Source organism: Chrysoperla carnea, chromosome 1 (genome assembly GCF_905475395.1).
Source record: "Chrysoperla carnea chromosome 1, inChrCarn1.1, whole genome shotgun sequence".
Taxonomy (NCBI): domain Eukaryota; kingdom Metazoa; phylum Arthropoda; class Insecta; order Neuroptera; family Chrysopidae; genus Chrysoperla; species Chrysoperla carnea.
Window position 1 is genome coordinate 82822931 of NC_058337.1, and position 14621 is coordinate 82837551.

Here is a 14621-nt window from a genome sequence, read left to right on the forward strand (position 1 = left end):
GGTCTTATTTATGCATCATTTCTTCTTTGTTATTCAATTAAATTGAGAAAAATTTGTTATTTAAAAGTAAGAAAGTATTTTGAGAACGATAAACTATTTTGGTAAAATTTATTTTAACAAATACTATTTTTGCACACTATTTTACAGGTTAACATTTTAAATATTTTAACAAAAATAAAAACACGAAAAAAAACTATTCTTATTATGGCCTTATTTTATTTTGTAGTAAACAATTTTATAAAACAAAAAATGGATTTATTTCAATCAAATAAAAATTTTCATGGACAAATATATTAAATTTATTCTAAATTAATTTTTTTTTTTTAATATTCAAAATTATTTATGTAGCAAATGACTTTTTTTGTTTTGAAATATTTACAGCTTCATAAAAAAAGACGGTAAGATAAGCATGCTTTTTTTAAAATCAAACCTGAACATATATTTGATTTTTTTCTATTCTTTTGCTTTTATAAATACATCATTGGGAATAACACGTACTAAGAGATCGATTTTGAAAAACAGTAAGTTTCAGAATCGATAATTCCTTGTAAAATTTGGTTTCAATTGAATATTGCACTATGCACTTTCATGTCAATTGAATTTTGGAGTGAATCTGTGAGATTAATACGTCCAACTCATATATTTACCGTGAACTGGCGTTCGAATATTGCGAATTCACTTTTGAATTGAAATAATATGACCAATATCAAAAACTTGTTCTGAGTGATACCTTTACTGTGTTAAGGACGTTCATTTATCAACCGGTTTTGCTGTGTGCGTTCATAGGGAAACAGTGTGTCAATTTTAAATGAATAGTAAATGAATAGAAATTGAATTTTTTTTCAAATTAAGAAAAGTTTCAAGTATATAGCTTTCGATATTATTTTTGAGAAATATCGATTTATATTTTTCATTTAGTCCCATGTATAACTTGAACGTATTTTTTTTCTTATATCATTTAAACTTTTATATTATCATAATTTTTTTCCTTATTAGCAAGTCTTATGAATGTACGTCCTTAAGATTAGTAAATGTACCCGAGAGGCGAGAATTCAAATTAATTTAGGAAAAAAGATAATATTAAGCTCACAAGTTAACTGATCACGAAATGTTAACTAATCACTTTATCACATTATACTTCTTGTGAGGTATGTTTTAATCGAGTGCGGGAAAAAGCCCAAACAAATCAAAATGCCTTATGCCTTTTAATATCATTTCTTTTTTATTATATTACAATCTCGCTTTTTCTTATGCCGATTTTTCATTACACGGGCAAAAAAGAAAACAAAAAATAAACTCGTGTCGAATAAAACAGAACTGCAACTTTTTACAAACTTTTTGAAGACTGGCAATGTAATAGCCATTACAGTTTCAGTTTTGTTTTTCAGGTTTTAGAAAACATAAACTAAACTGTCCGTTTTGTGGAAAACCGGCATTAGATATTCATCTTTACACATTTCCATCTATCAAGTTACTCATTTTCATATTTTCACCATATTTTAATCAAAGAATAACTGTGATGTATTTCACAGCATTCAAAAGTAGGCATAAACTATAAATGTACCTTCTATGCGCATAAGACAGCTTCCTATGATAACTTTGTATTTTTCAAATTGATGGTACCTACACTATTTTTTACCTAGCAAAAATCATTGGCGTAAATAAGCTAATTTTATTTTCTAACATGAGTCTGTTTTAAAATCAATACAGCATGTTGACCAACACTGAAATGCTATCAACTTATTGGCCATTTTATTTTCTAATATGAGTGTTTTAAAATCAATACAGCTTTCTGACCATCACAGAAACGCTATCAACTTAAATAAACCGTGCTATCATAGTAACTTAAGCTTGCCAATATGCCAGATTAATTTTCTAAACATACGCCATTACTAATTTCCTAGTTGGTATTATAAGACAACTTCTGACATTATTATAAATTAAATTTTACAGAGGCTAATCGAAACCTACGCAGCGTTTAATTCTCGTTCTACCTGCACAATATATACCTATTATTATAGCAATATTTCATTATTTTAAATTCGGTAATGTGATCAATTATGCACAAAAAATCTTTCGGGCCAAACATGCCCCATAATATCAACACAGCCAAAATAATGCTTTTACAGTCTATTCTCAATAAGTTCAAACTTTTAAGTAGCTCGATTAACCAAAGCAAAAATAATTTTGATGCTTCGATATAGAATTTAGAATCTTCCTAGACTTTAGAATTTAGAAGGCGCTTCCAGTCTTAAAATTTAACCTCGTTATTTTTTGTTTCTCTATTATTTTTACTTTTTAAAACACAAACTTTATTTGATTTTTACGTATTTTATCGTTATAATTTTCGAAAAATCCGTAGACAATCAAATATTGAACAGAAGTTATTCATTCAGTTAATTGAATAATAATTTGCCAAAATTTATTAACACCCATTCATTCATTTTACAGTCTTTCATAAAAAATTATTACATTTTTCACCAAATCAAAATATTGTATCAAAAGTATTTATCAAAAATTTAAAAATTCTAAAAAAATACATTGTTCTTAAAGTATATATAAAAACCAGTATTATGTAATACTCCTTTACACAGGCGGTGACAATCATTCGCTATTCAACAATTTGCCGAATAGCGAGTGCTCGTAATAAGACTAGTGGTACTATAAATTACATAAGTCTATTTTGGTGTGCATCCAGCTTCTAAGAATAGCGAATATTTTATTTACTCTTAAGAAAGCAGTTAACCGGAAAGCGAGTTTACTGCCCCTGAAACTGTATCTTGCAATCAACAGAAGTGCGAATGTTGGAATGATATTTTATTACTTTATTGTTGTTAAAACATCAATCCGCTGGGTAAATGAAGTCAAGGTTTAGTTTAATATTGACTTCCTTTTTAATTGAACCCATATTCTAAATAAATGAAAATTAGGAGTATTACATATATACTTTAATACATAAAGTAGCCTCCATATTTTTTACGTTTATTAAATTTTTATTTATGTTTCAGACTTGGTTTTCAAGAATGTATGTCTGAGACAATGCGTTTTCTAGTTGAAGTTGAAGGGTTTTTTGCCCGCGAAGCACTGTGCGTAAAATTAATAAATCATTTACAAGCACATTGCGAGGCAATATTAACTAGTGATCGTTTACATTCGGGCAACCCAATTAGTCAATCCACAAATACAAATTTTAATCCAAATATTGTACAACTACCTCCACCGCAATTACGGAGTCCAATAACAAACACAAATCAAAATATCAATACATCCTCCGTGAACAATATTATACGACCAACGTCAAACTCATCACCAATGCAACAACAAAATGGTGGACAATTACATCATCAAGCGACAGATTCACAACAAAATCACTCTACGCCGTATGATAGTAATACGTCTCAATCTCAATTACGTGATATGTTGACAACAAAAGAACAAAATGTTCATATTATAAGTGAGCCAATACCTTTGACAACGACACGTCAAATACACAGTCCCAATCATAATAATATGATGACATCTTCGACAAATCACCATGACAAATCGCCAATGCATCATGACGTAAGCGATATGTATGAGTATCAACAACGGGCAAGATCTGAACGTGAAGAAAATGGGTCGCAAAATGGATCTGATTACATGATATCCGTTCCAGTAAAACCACCACGTTTTGAACGTACATCCAATGGTGGAGGAGGCAGTGTACCAAATTCTTCCGATACCGAAACAAGTAGTCGAGAATGCTCGAATGGTGCATCACTTTATAAATTCAAAAACAACATCATGCAACGGATTAGTCAACAATCTGTTACCAGTTCTCTGTCCACGCATAACATCAACAAATTATACAAACGACGTAAATTAGAAATGCATCAACAACATGGCGGAAATGGTGGTAGTGGTGCAATGGCGGATAGTAGTGGGGGTAGTGGCGCTACTGCCATAAACACTATATCGTCAACGAATGAGAATTATAGTTTTTCTGAGAACCATAGTAGTTCCCCAACAGATGGTTCTCAAACATCACCACCAAGTAGTGACATTTATACTCGTATATCTTCAGAAAGTGATAATCAACATCGTATCTCACCAACGGGTAGTTCTGTGTCGGATAATAAAGTAACAAATGGTAGACAATCGCCGCGTAAACGTTATACCTCAAGTTATCCAAAACATTTAATTCAAATATGTCGTAACTCACAAGAGGTCTTACAAAAACATCACCATCAGTGTAATAATAATAATGTTGGTAATAATATTGGCAGCAGTACGGGGAGTACAAATGGTATGAGTACAAATAACAATAATAATAACGGTGGTCAAACAATTAGTGAAAGTAAATTAAATTTAAAGACAGCAATATCTCAAATGTACCATCAAAATAAAACGAATTCATCGGAAAAACAGGCTAATTTTAGTGTACCAATATTTGTGCTACATGCCAAGGGTTCATTTTATATACCATTAACAATTGACTATAATACATTAGTTCCATACTTGCAAAATTATAACATTTTGGATATGTTACCACAAGGACATACAAACATCGTGTTACATCCTGTAACCATCAACGTTAATTTTCAACCAGCGAGTGTTTCAGCGACCATTAATACTAAACATCAAAAATATAAAAGTGAAATGCAAAATGACTGGCATTAATTTCAGTATTTTTATAATAAACAAAACTCAAAAATAAAAAAATTTTTATACAATAAAAACATACATAACCTCATTTTTTTGTGTTGGTTTTGATCATAGACATAGAGAATGAATTACAATGTTTGGGAATAATAATAATGCATAGAAGACCATGTACAATAAAGTAGTAATGTCCTTTCCCTTTTTTATTTCCAGCCGACGAAAAATGACTAATGTGTTTAACGTTACACTGTATTATGTTTACCTCCTTAGATTTTTGATTCATACACAAAAAAAGTCGAAAATAAAACTATCCAACGAACGTATCTTAAAACTATTTAATTTCAGACTCAGGTCATTTTCTGATTTTCTTTCTTCGGCTGTGACATTATTATACAACGAAATTCTGTCAGCAAACATTTTGTTCCAAAATATAATCTAATAATCGGACGAAAATTAGAATAACGTATTTTTTAGATCTTGCACACTTTCGTACATGTGTAAATAACACTTTAAGAACAATTCAAAACTATGATGGTGCTAAGCGATAACTGTATTAATGAACTAAATTCAGGCCCCTGTATTTTATTAGATATTTAAGTCTGTTACAATAACAAATTTTAAATTAGTAAAAATTTTACGAAACTTGACTTAAAAAATTTTTCAAATTGTAATGGAATTTAACATGCACAATCTTAACACAAAAACCCTCAGATTTACTTTTAATGATTCTTAATTGTGGATATTTAAAAAAAAAAAAGAGGACACATTCGATTTGACTCAGTTGTATAATAATGTCGTGCTTACTCATTGAATGAAATGATGCATCGATTAGAAGTCATATTGCCGGATTCCACTATGTCCAAAAAATAATTTGTCATTTCGTGGAAAGGCCACCTCGCACGCTAATAAATTTATAGGGTATTTATAATTAATTATCTTATCAAGAGATAAGTTTTCACACAATAATTTTATCATTAATGTAATAATATTGCCCATATTTTTAAATAACTAATATGATTTACTATTAATTATTTAAAATTATAGAGTCAAAACATAATTAACTTATGAATATTTCCACGCGTTGCGCTAATAAATTAGATTTCACACGGTAAAAATTACGCTTTAGCACGACATATATAAATTCAAAAGTTGGTATTATTAAACGAGATAACACATGAAATAGTATATTAACTTATCTTATACATTCCCTGTTCTTGTTATTTGTGTCAGGTAATTGCGTATTACTACTCTTTCGTAGTAAATTTTCCTCCAAAAATAAGATAGAAAAAGCAATTTTTTTCATATTTTGTTAATTTAGCAAAGCACGTACATATTAAGCATTTTTGAGAGAGTACATTGTATATCATACAGGAATGTGTCTTTGCATTAGAAAAAAAGGAGAGATGTTTTCCAGCAGATTAGTAGTCCCTTTTCTATGTCTATGTTTTTGAGAACACAAAAAATACTGCAAATAATGGAGTATATTTTTAAATTAAAGGTATATTTTAAAATAAATTAAAAAATAAGTGTGAATGTTGTTATTTAGTTTTTTGTGTTTAGTTGTGTGTTTGAATGTTTTGATTATTGTTTTCTTTTCATATTAATTCGATGTCGATTATTTTTTGTATATAGCTAATCAATACGATTTTTAGCGATTATTTAGTATAGGTTATAATATGGTCTAGTAAATTCACTATACTAAATTTATTTTGGGACGATTTACATATTTTTTGAACAATGCATTATTAATATTCTTCTGCTGGTAAAATTTAGGAAATATATTTGTGTAACTTTAATGTAATACCGATATTATATTATATCATAGTCATTCGTATTTTATTAGCGAATTAATTTTGGAAAAATCGGATATTGCCAGTTCTTTCCTAAACACAATAGTTCTTTTTTAAAATCATATTTTACTTTGAAGTATGGAGGGTAAAGATAATAAAGACCATCTTAATGTATCAAAAAATGTCCATTGAAAAGCAGCAAATAAGGATAGCGTTGCTGTAGCAAAAGTGTAAGTTTTAAAAGAAGTTCTCAAAGTAATAAGAGTAAGATAAAGAAAACGATCTAAACAAATTGTTAGAGAAGGGTAGAGAAGTTCACATAAAACACATTTCGCTACACAAGGGCCATTCTGGTGAATTTCAAAATGTTATTTGATGTTTTCAGATGGGCACTTTTTTACTTTGACCGTATTTATTATGGTTCTCTTTAGATACTTCAACCCTCTATACTTGGAAGATATAAATCTAAAAATAAGGGAAAAAATTTTCCCACCCGTTTTTTTAAATTCATTTCTAAATATGTTTTGGATATATTGATTGATACTTATTTACCCTAAATAAATTTATATAAGAATTTTATCTAGGCCAAAAACATTTGAAGGCTGAGAATTTGTCAAAATATATAGGTTAGAATAATTTAATATTGAAGATTTGTTTTCTCTTTCTTTTTTTACTTAAACAAACAATATATAAAATGATTATACAAAAAATCTAATATAAATTATATTTAATTGTTAAATATTTCAAAAGTCTATCTTAATTGTTAAAATTATAAAAATAAAATATTTTTGGAAATGATAGTGAGAGACGGAAGTTTCTTAAAATTTAAAGTGCTATTATCCTTTCAACGGCTACATAAATTAAACTGGCTGTAGTAGCATTTGACTTTGGTTGGTGTACATATTGGATATATAAAAGAAGGCGGTCCTAAAACGATCCAAGCTATTAATATGAGATAACCTTTAATTTTATCATTAATAAACAATTAATTCAATTTTTTTTAACTATAATTTTTCTTCTCCACTTTTTCCTATTCTATTTACTCCAACATCATATGCTCTTACACCCAGTACATGAGTTGTGTAGCAAAACATGGTCAACAAACAAAAAAATTAATCCTGATTGCTCCGTCTCTAATAATAGTAATACACCAGTATTTAGTTCGAAAAGGGTAGGGATAATCTATGAGAGATCTGATCCTGATGCCACTCACATTAACTGTCATTTACTTCGAAAAAAGCGATTCCTTTTTTTTATTTGCTAATTGAATCTTGCATTATTCATATAGATATAGATTTCATATAGATAATTTTCTTGGTCCTTTTTATCAATAACTTTCAGTTTTGTTCAGATAGATAGAAGTAAACGTGATTGAAAATTATCGGAGTAGTTCCAGAATTTTTTTTGATAGATTCCCAAAAGTTGACATGTACGGTGTTAGAAATTGGGTCCCAATCCGTTTTCGGGCTAAATACTAGTCTGTTAAATACTGAATTTAGTGTTTAAAGAAATACTATTTTATAATATTTAATACTTTTGCATTTATATAGAAAGGAAAGAATTATTTAAATAAAAATGTTTAATTTATTAATCTTAGCGATTATGTTAGTGTGCAAGGTGGAAGAGAATTCAATACCGATCCCTTATAAATAAAACCCAGAAATATATAGAACTAGATTACTTTATACTCTATACTTTATCATTTTTGATGGTTCAACCGCGAACGATTCTACACGAGGGAAATTTTTGCTCTTACTTTTCCTTATCTTTTTTAGAAAATAATTTCTCCTAATAAAAAATGTATCAAGCGACAAAAATACATGACATTGCGCAGGTCCCATTGAAGCGTTTAGTGCCGTAACACGCTAGCACTGGATGACGTTAAATCAAATAGAAGCCGCATTTGCCTACCATGGAGTGGTGGACATGTAGACCATACAAAATCGTAGATGGCTAACACGAATGTCACTAAATAATAACGCATCCACCATTCTGATTTATAATGAACTAAGAGTATTTGTCACATCAATAAAATACAAGTTTTTCGGTACCAAAATTTTTAACATACCCTCAAGTTATTTTGAATTAAATTTTTATTCCATTAACACAGTAAGTACAGGCGTTTGGTGGTAATGATTAGTAAGAAGCCTTGTTACCATCTGTTTCTGTCACGACGTTAAGCACGGATGTCCTCGTTGGGTTAATGCTTATAACGATTACTCTTTAACGCCATTGCTTTACGTCTCAATGTATCTGAGACGACTATTCTGTGTCCTGGTTAAACTAAAGCATGGAGTGTAAAGGAGCACAATCTCATATGGCTGTTTGACTCAAAAATATGTATATATGTAATATGCATGGTACTCTAAAACACCAATGGCATCTTAATTTAATGCAACTTAAGAGGATTACTTTTTTAACACAGAGATTGTGTTCCTATACCTCTACACTCCCTAAACGAGGAAGGTTTGTTCATTAATTTTCAATGCGTGTAGCGTTTGGAATGATAAAAGTGTTTGAAATTATTATATGATCCGTTCTGTAGTTCTATATATCTACAATTAACATCCCGTATATTTTTGGTAAAGCTAATGTATTATTTAATTCTAAAAAGATACAAAAGTGCCATTTTTCATACACACAAAATGTTAACTTCAAACATCATTAAAAAGAAATTGAAAGTTGACTATATATAGGCTAGTTACAAAAATTATTTTTTGGTTTAAGTTGTGTATTGTAATCACAGATATCTGGTAGAACTTAGGCTTCTTGGTTATTTAAGTGCTAAAATGATCGTATGAAGATAAGAGAACCTTCGCTTGCTATACAAACGTATGATACAAACCAGAATCAACTTACAGAGGCCAGTCTTGAAAAAATAACATTTTTAAAGCACACAGTTCAATTTAAGTAACTTGATCTTTTAATTCTGCTTTAAAATAACTTGAATTTTGCAAAATTATAAATTCGAAACTATTAAATTGTGCTATTAGGCTCAAAGACACACTTTGAAATTTTCAAGGACGGCCTTAGTCGGTTGATTTATCATAGACTTCATAAGTGAATATGACTACCAATGTCATATGTTTTTTTCAAGCTCTATATCTGTGCTTATAATATAAATTTTGGAATTATACACATAGGACAAATTTTTGGTAAAGATAAGAATTTTCTTGTAAAAAAGGCTGTGATTGAATTTATTTTTTTTGTTATTTGTAAGACTGAAATAAAAATCTTCAAAGATATATTAAATAAACATTTTCTCACTAAAAACAAATTCTGGAAAATTTGTATATTTTTTAGAAGGAAAATAAAATATATAAATTATGATGTTTCAAAAAATTATAAAAATAATTCCATTTTCAAATAATTTAATATAATTGTGGCAGAAAATGTGATTGATTGTTACCTACTATTTGAGAAACATTTAAATCTAAAATACAATTTTTGTGTATATGAGACAAGTCGACAAAGAGCCATAAGTCATATTAAAACAAACACTAACTTCAATTGATTTATTTACTTCAATACCTTTTTTTTTTTTAATTTTATCACTTTGAAAGAAAACTATGCATGAATCTGCATGAAAAATGACATGTGTCGTTAAGTATGGTTTCGATAAATATAATAAAACTACTCATAATGATTTATAAAGTAAATAATATAACTTTTGTTAAAAAAATGGGTTACTTTAGTAGTAGGTGATATTTGGACTCCTTTTCAATTAGTTTAAAAATTATTTGTTAATGGAATGGAAAAAAAATTAGGCTTAGAAAGACACAACGCTTACCAAAATTTCTTTATATAAAACAAAAAATACAAAAAGTAAATCGATAATAATGAATTATTTATATTATTTTTTAGGAATGTTAAGCTTTTCTTTTAACCATAAATTTAGTATTTCATCTTTATCATCCATTTTACACACAGAGAAAAGTCTTATCTCTAGGATTTTACATAAACTAATGACAAAGAGCAGTGAATTCCAATAGAACTTGTTATTTTAAAAAGTGATACCTTTTATTTCGGAAAGTTTGTTAAAAAAACTAATGTGATAAAATGATCTTCCAAGATATTTGATCCAAGACAAAGACAAAGATCGAACTTATTTCTGTTTGTCCGAAACAATAATGAACCATAATTGAAATGAAAAGGTCTAAGTATGGGAACTTCTAATTTCTCTTTGAAGACAAAATGGCTGAACTCTCATAATGGAATACTTTATTTGTTAAAAATATAATTATTATAAAATATAATCACGTTATATCGTTTAAAAAAATGTTTATATTTGTTACAGAAACTATTAATTGTATTTAGATTAATAAAAAGTACATAATTAAATGTTTATGCGTTTTATTCATAAGCCTTGTATTTGCGCACAGTTCATAAGTTTTATTTCAGGCGTTTCCATTGTAACGATACACTACTTACTACACTATAAATAATTGTATGGACTATGGATCAACAAACAAAAATGAAATAGATAAAAAAAATCCAATAGAGTTACATATGATAATAAAATTAAAAAAGAATTATTTCTGCTCCTATATTCCGATAGCAATCACTAAAATAACAAATGGTCACCAAAATTTCAATAAAACAGTCTTCACCGATCTCACCTCTAGAAGTGAGGTTGCGTATGCAGGCACGAATGCCATTTGGTATTTGGATCCTGTAAATACTACTATATTTACAACAAATTCTGAAGAATATTTACACAGAGCACTGAGCAGAGTGGCACGGTGGCAGCGTGCTGGGCTAATAGCCCAGAGATCCTTAGATTGAAACTACGCTCTGCTAACAGAACTTTTTTTAAACAAAATTATGGAGTTGAAGAGTGTTTATAACTGGACTCAATCACTAGAGGAGGAACTGAAACTCGTATACTCTTTTTTAAAATTTCCAGTAATGGGAGCCTTCTCCAGTTCTCCTCTATCTTAAACTCTTTTGTAATACACTAGTACTAACAAGTACATCCATCAAAATTGTTATATTTCAAATTGAAACTAACCTCTAAAGGTGAACCTAACCTAGAAATTTTAATAAACGTTATTTTCATAAATAAAATGACTTCTACTTTGATTTATTAAGAAAATTTAATTATCAGGTATCCCAATTATACTAATGGCTAATGCTATAAAAAATGTTCTTGCCGAATTTTCCCAGGACATAGGAGGTACTTCCATTTTGTAGTATATCATATAATTCAAAGAATAAATATTGCCAAAATTTTTAGATTTCTACTTAAAAGATAATCATGTTCATGTTTTCGACACCGAAATAAGTACAAAACAATTTAAACTTGATTATGTGGCACAAAATTTTCCTGTATTAATTAAAAATGGCATACAAAATTGGCCCGCTGTTAAAAAATGGAATATGAATTATTTCCGGTAAAAGCTGTTAGAATCCACAAAGAAATTTTATAATTGTGATAATTTTAGCCATATTTTAGGTAATAAAGGTGTCAATGTAGCAATCACTCCTAATGGATACGCAGATGGACTTGCTTTCAAAAACAACAAAGAATATTTTGTTATGCCATACGAAACACAAATGCCATTTTCTGAATTCTTAAATCATTTGGATAATCCAAGGTATAATTTTAAAACTATGTTTTGAATTACATTCACTTCATGGACGGGAAAATTTTTAGGGATAATTTCATTTGTTATATTCAAACACAGAATTCGAATTTACTGAAAGATTTTCCAGAGTTAAAAAATGATGTAGATTTGGAATTATCATGGGCTACTTCCGCTTTTGAAGGACGACTGGATGCAGTAAATTTTTGGATGGGTGATCATAGGGCAATTACTAGTAGTACGTATATACACAACTAAGAGAATTCTAAGTTGATGCTTCCTAGATCCCTTCATTCAAAGTCCGATGTCTGTATATAGGTCCGATTTGATTTACGACCGGAATAAATTTTGAATTTATAAACTCTTTCTAAAAATAAAATAATTTAGGTTATTCGAAAAAAGATCGTAATTGTAGTTTTTTCGTAAGTGATCCTAAACGGAAATAATTTGCGTTTTTGAATATTAATTTATCATTTTCATAAAATACCCGTGAAATTTGATCATCTAGTTTATAATCGGCAATTTTAAGAAATTTTCAAGACTGCCCAGAAAATTTTGGAACCGTGAAAAGTCAAAATTGTATTTTTGTAGTTAGTTTTTGAGTTTGAACGTCGTAAATAAAGTTTCATGTGGAGTTTAAATGGAGAACAAAATGCGTTGTGCGTCAAATTTACAAATCACGCCAATAATTTATTTTCTGATTCCCCACTTACGTAAACTCTTCAATTTCAGTCTTGTTTCGGATAAGCTAAATTTTCATGATTTAAAGAGTTCATAAAGTCAAATTTTTGTCAAAACTTATTCCGATTAAACCGGGCCCAAATACGGACATTGAATTTTGACTGAAGGTACCTAGGGAGCATCAACTCAGATATTTTCATAAATTAAGAAAGAGTTCACACGGGACAAAAGACACATAAAATTATAAGTTGAAAGGACTACGATTTTATTTAAAACAATTTATTATTTCAGTGCATAAGGATCCTTATGAAAATATATACTGCGTCGTTGAAGGTAAAAAGGATTTCATACTTATCCCTCCAACAGATATTTGGCGAATACCGTATAAAAATTATCCGAAAGGTATCTACAATATTAATTCTCAAAATCAATTTACGATTGACGATGTTGCTATTACTGAAGACTCTTTAGACAATTCAATATCGTGGATTGCAATTGATCCATTAAATCCTGATATAAATTTATATCCAGACTATAAGGATGCAAATATATTCAAGGTAACTGTAGAAGCTGGAGACTGTTTATACTTGCCATCCTTTTGGTTTCATCATGTTCGACAGAGTCATGGATGTATTGCTGTTAATTATTGGTTTGATATGCAATTTGGATTAAATTACTGTGTTTTTAAATTATTAGAAAATTTAACAAAAATTAGTTAACGATAATTTGTTTTTTCGGCTTTTTATTTTAATTCTTCATTTTCCTTTCCATACAAATATTTTTTGTTTCTGTTCCATAAGCCAATTTTTTTACCTTTCCTCGATGAATTAATTCTTCGAAAGGAGCAGATAATTTTGGATTCAAATTTTCATTTCCTCTTAATAGTAGAGTGAAATTACGCCTTGTGTATGGATTAAAAGTTCGAGCAATGAAACTTTGGGGTTTTTCTTTTCACATCAAAATAAGTATTTTTTGAAATTTTTTACTTTCCCGGAGTGGTGCAACATGTTTAAAAAACAAAATGGCGTCAAAAATGCAATTTTTTTCAGAAATTTTATCATTTTTATTTTATATTCGCAAAAGGAGACATCGGTGCATATCCAAATTTGGTAGGTTTTTAGTCAATGTTAAGAAATACTCCTCATAATTTTTTGGTGGGGTTTCGTCCCTTCCCCTCCCAGTTATATATATATGTATACATACATATGGTAAAACAGTTCATTTGACTGTAACTTGAAAAATTTTTAATTGATTTTAATGAAACTAATATCAATAGTAGGTTTCATTACTTACAACTTTCGGTTAAAATTTTAGCGAAATCCGTTACATAGTTCGGCCAAGATTTCCAATTTAGTAAATTGTTTAAAATGGCTGCCATTTTATGCCATTTTGTCCTACGAGGTTAAATTTTTTTTTAAATTGTAGCATTTTTTATTATCTTTCGATTTTATAATAAGTGGCTTACCCGTAAAATGACTCCTTGATCCATATTTTTGCGAAAAACGGAAAATTTAACACTTTCTGGAAATAATTGTTTGGGGGGTGTTTTTTGCTTTGGCATGAGAAAACTATTTTTAAAAGAGGTCTATATGGTTTAAAGCAAAATTTTTAAGTTTTAACCCCCGCGCTGTAAGGGGGAAGGGGTGTATGAAATAAATGTATCTTAAAAGATTTTAAAAAGAGGTCAAAATAGTTTAAAATGCTAAAATAACCCAAAATTTTAGATGTTTTAATTAATATAGCACTTTTTACAACATCCACCCCTTCCCCTCCCGCTTTCATATTTTTTGCAAATTCAAAATTTTTATGACGTATAAAGGGGTTTTTGGGGTCGCTGATCTCGAATTTTGCAATAGATTATCAAAAACAATTGTAATATTTTTAGGGGGTGTACTTATTTGGGCCAAAAAATCGTGATCAGCGA

The 14621-nt window shown here is 29.0% G+C and overlaps 2 protein-coding genes across 5 annotated transcripts in view; both read left to right on the top strand.

Annotated features, from left to right (window-relative positions):
• The window catches only part of LOC123306187 (transcription factor cwo), a 75490-nt gene extending 67955 nt beyond the window's left edge, over positions 1-7535 (top strand). For all 4 annotated transcript variants that reach the window (XM_044888086.1, XM_044888085.1, XM_044888088.1 and 1 more), the window contains one exon: positions 3009-7535. In XM_044888086.1, the coding sequence (XP_044744021.1) occupies positions 3009-4659 (1651 nt within the window). In that variant the 3' untranslated portion in view covers positions 4660-7535. The remainder of the gene's footprint in view (positions 1-3008) is intronic.
• A 3674-nt stretch (positions 7536-11209) lies between these two features.
• LOC123305631 (bifunctional peptidase and (3S)-lysyl hydroxylase Jmjd7-like) lies at positions 11210-13398 on the top strand (the record flags this gene model as incomplete). The annotated part of the gene is made up of 5 exons (XM_044887404.1): positions 11210-11607; positions 11668-11824; positions 11876-12028; positions 12088-12254; positions 12989-13398. Coding segments are annotated over exons 1-5 (939 nt in total), but the record flags the coding sequence as incomplete, so codon positions are not given.
• Between the last annotated feature and the right edge of the window lie 1223 nt (positions 13399-14621).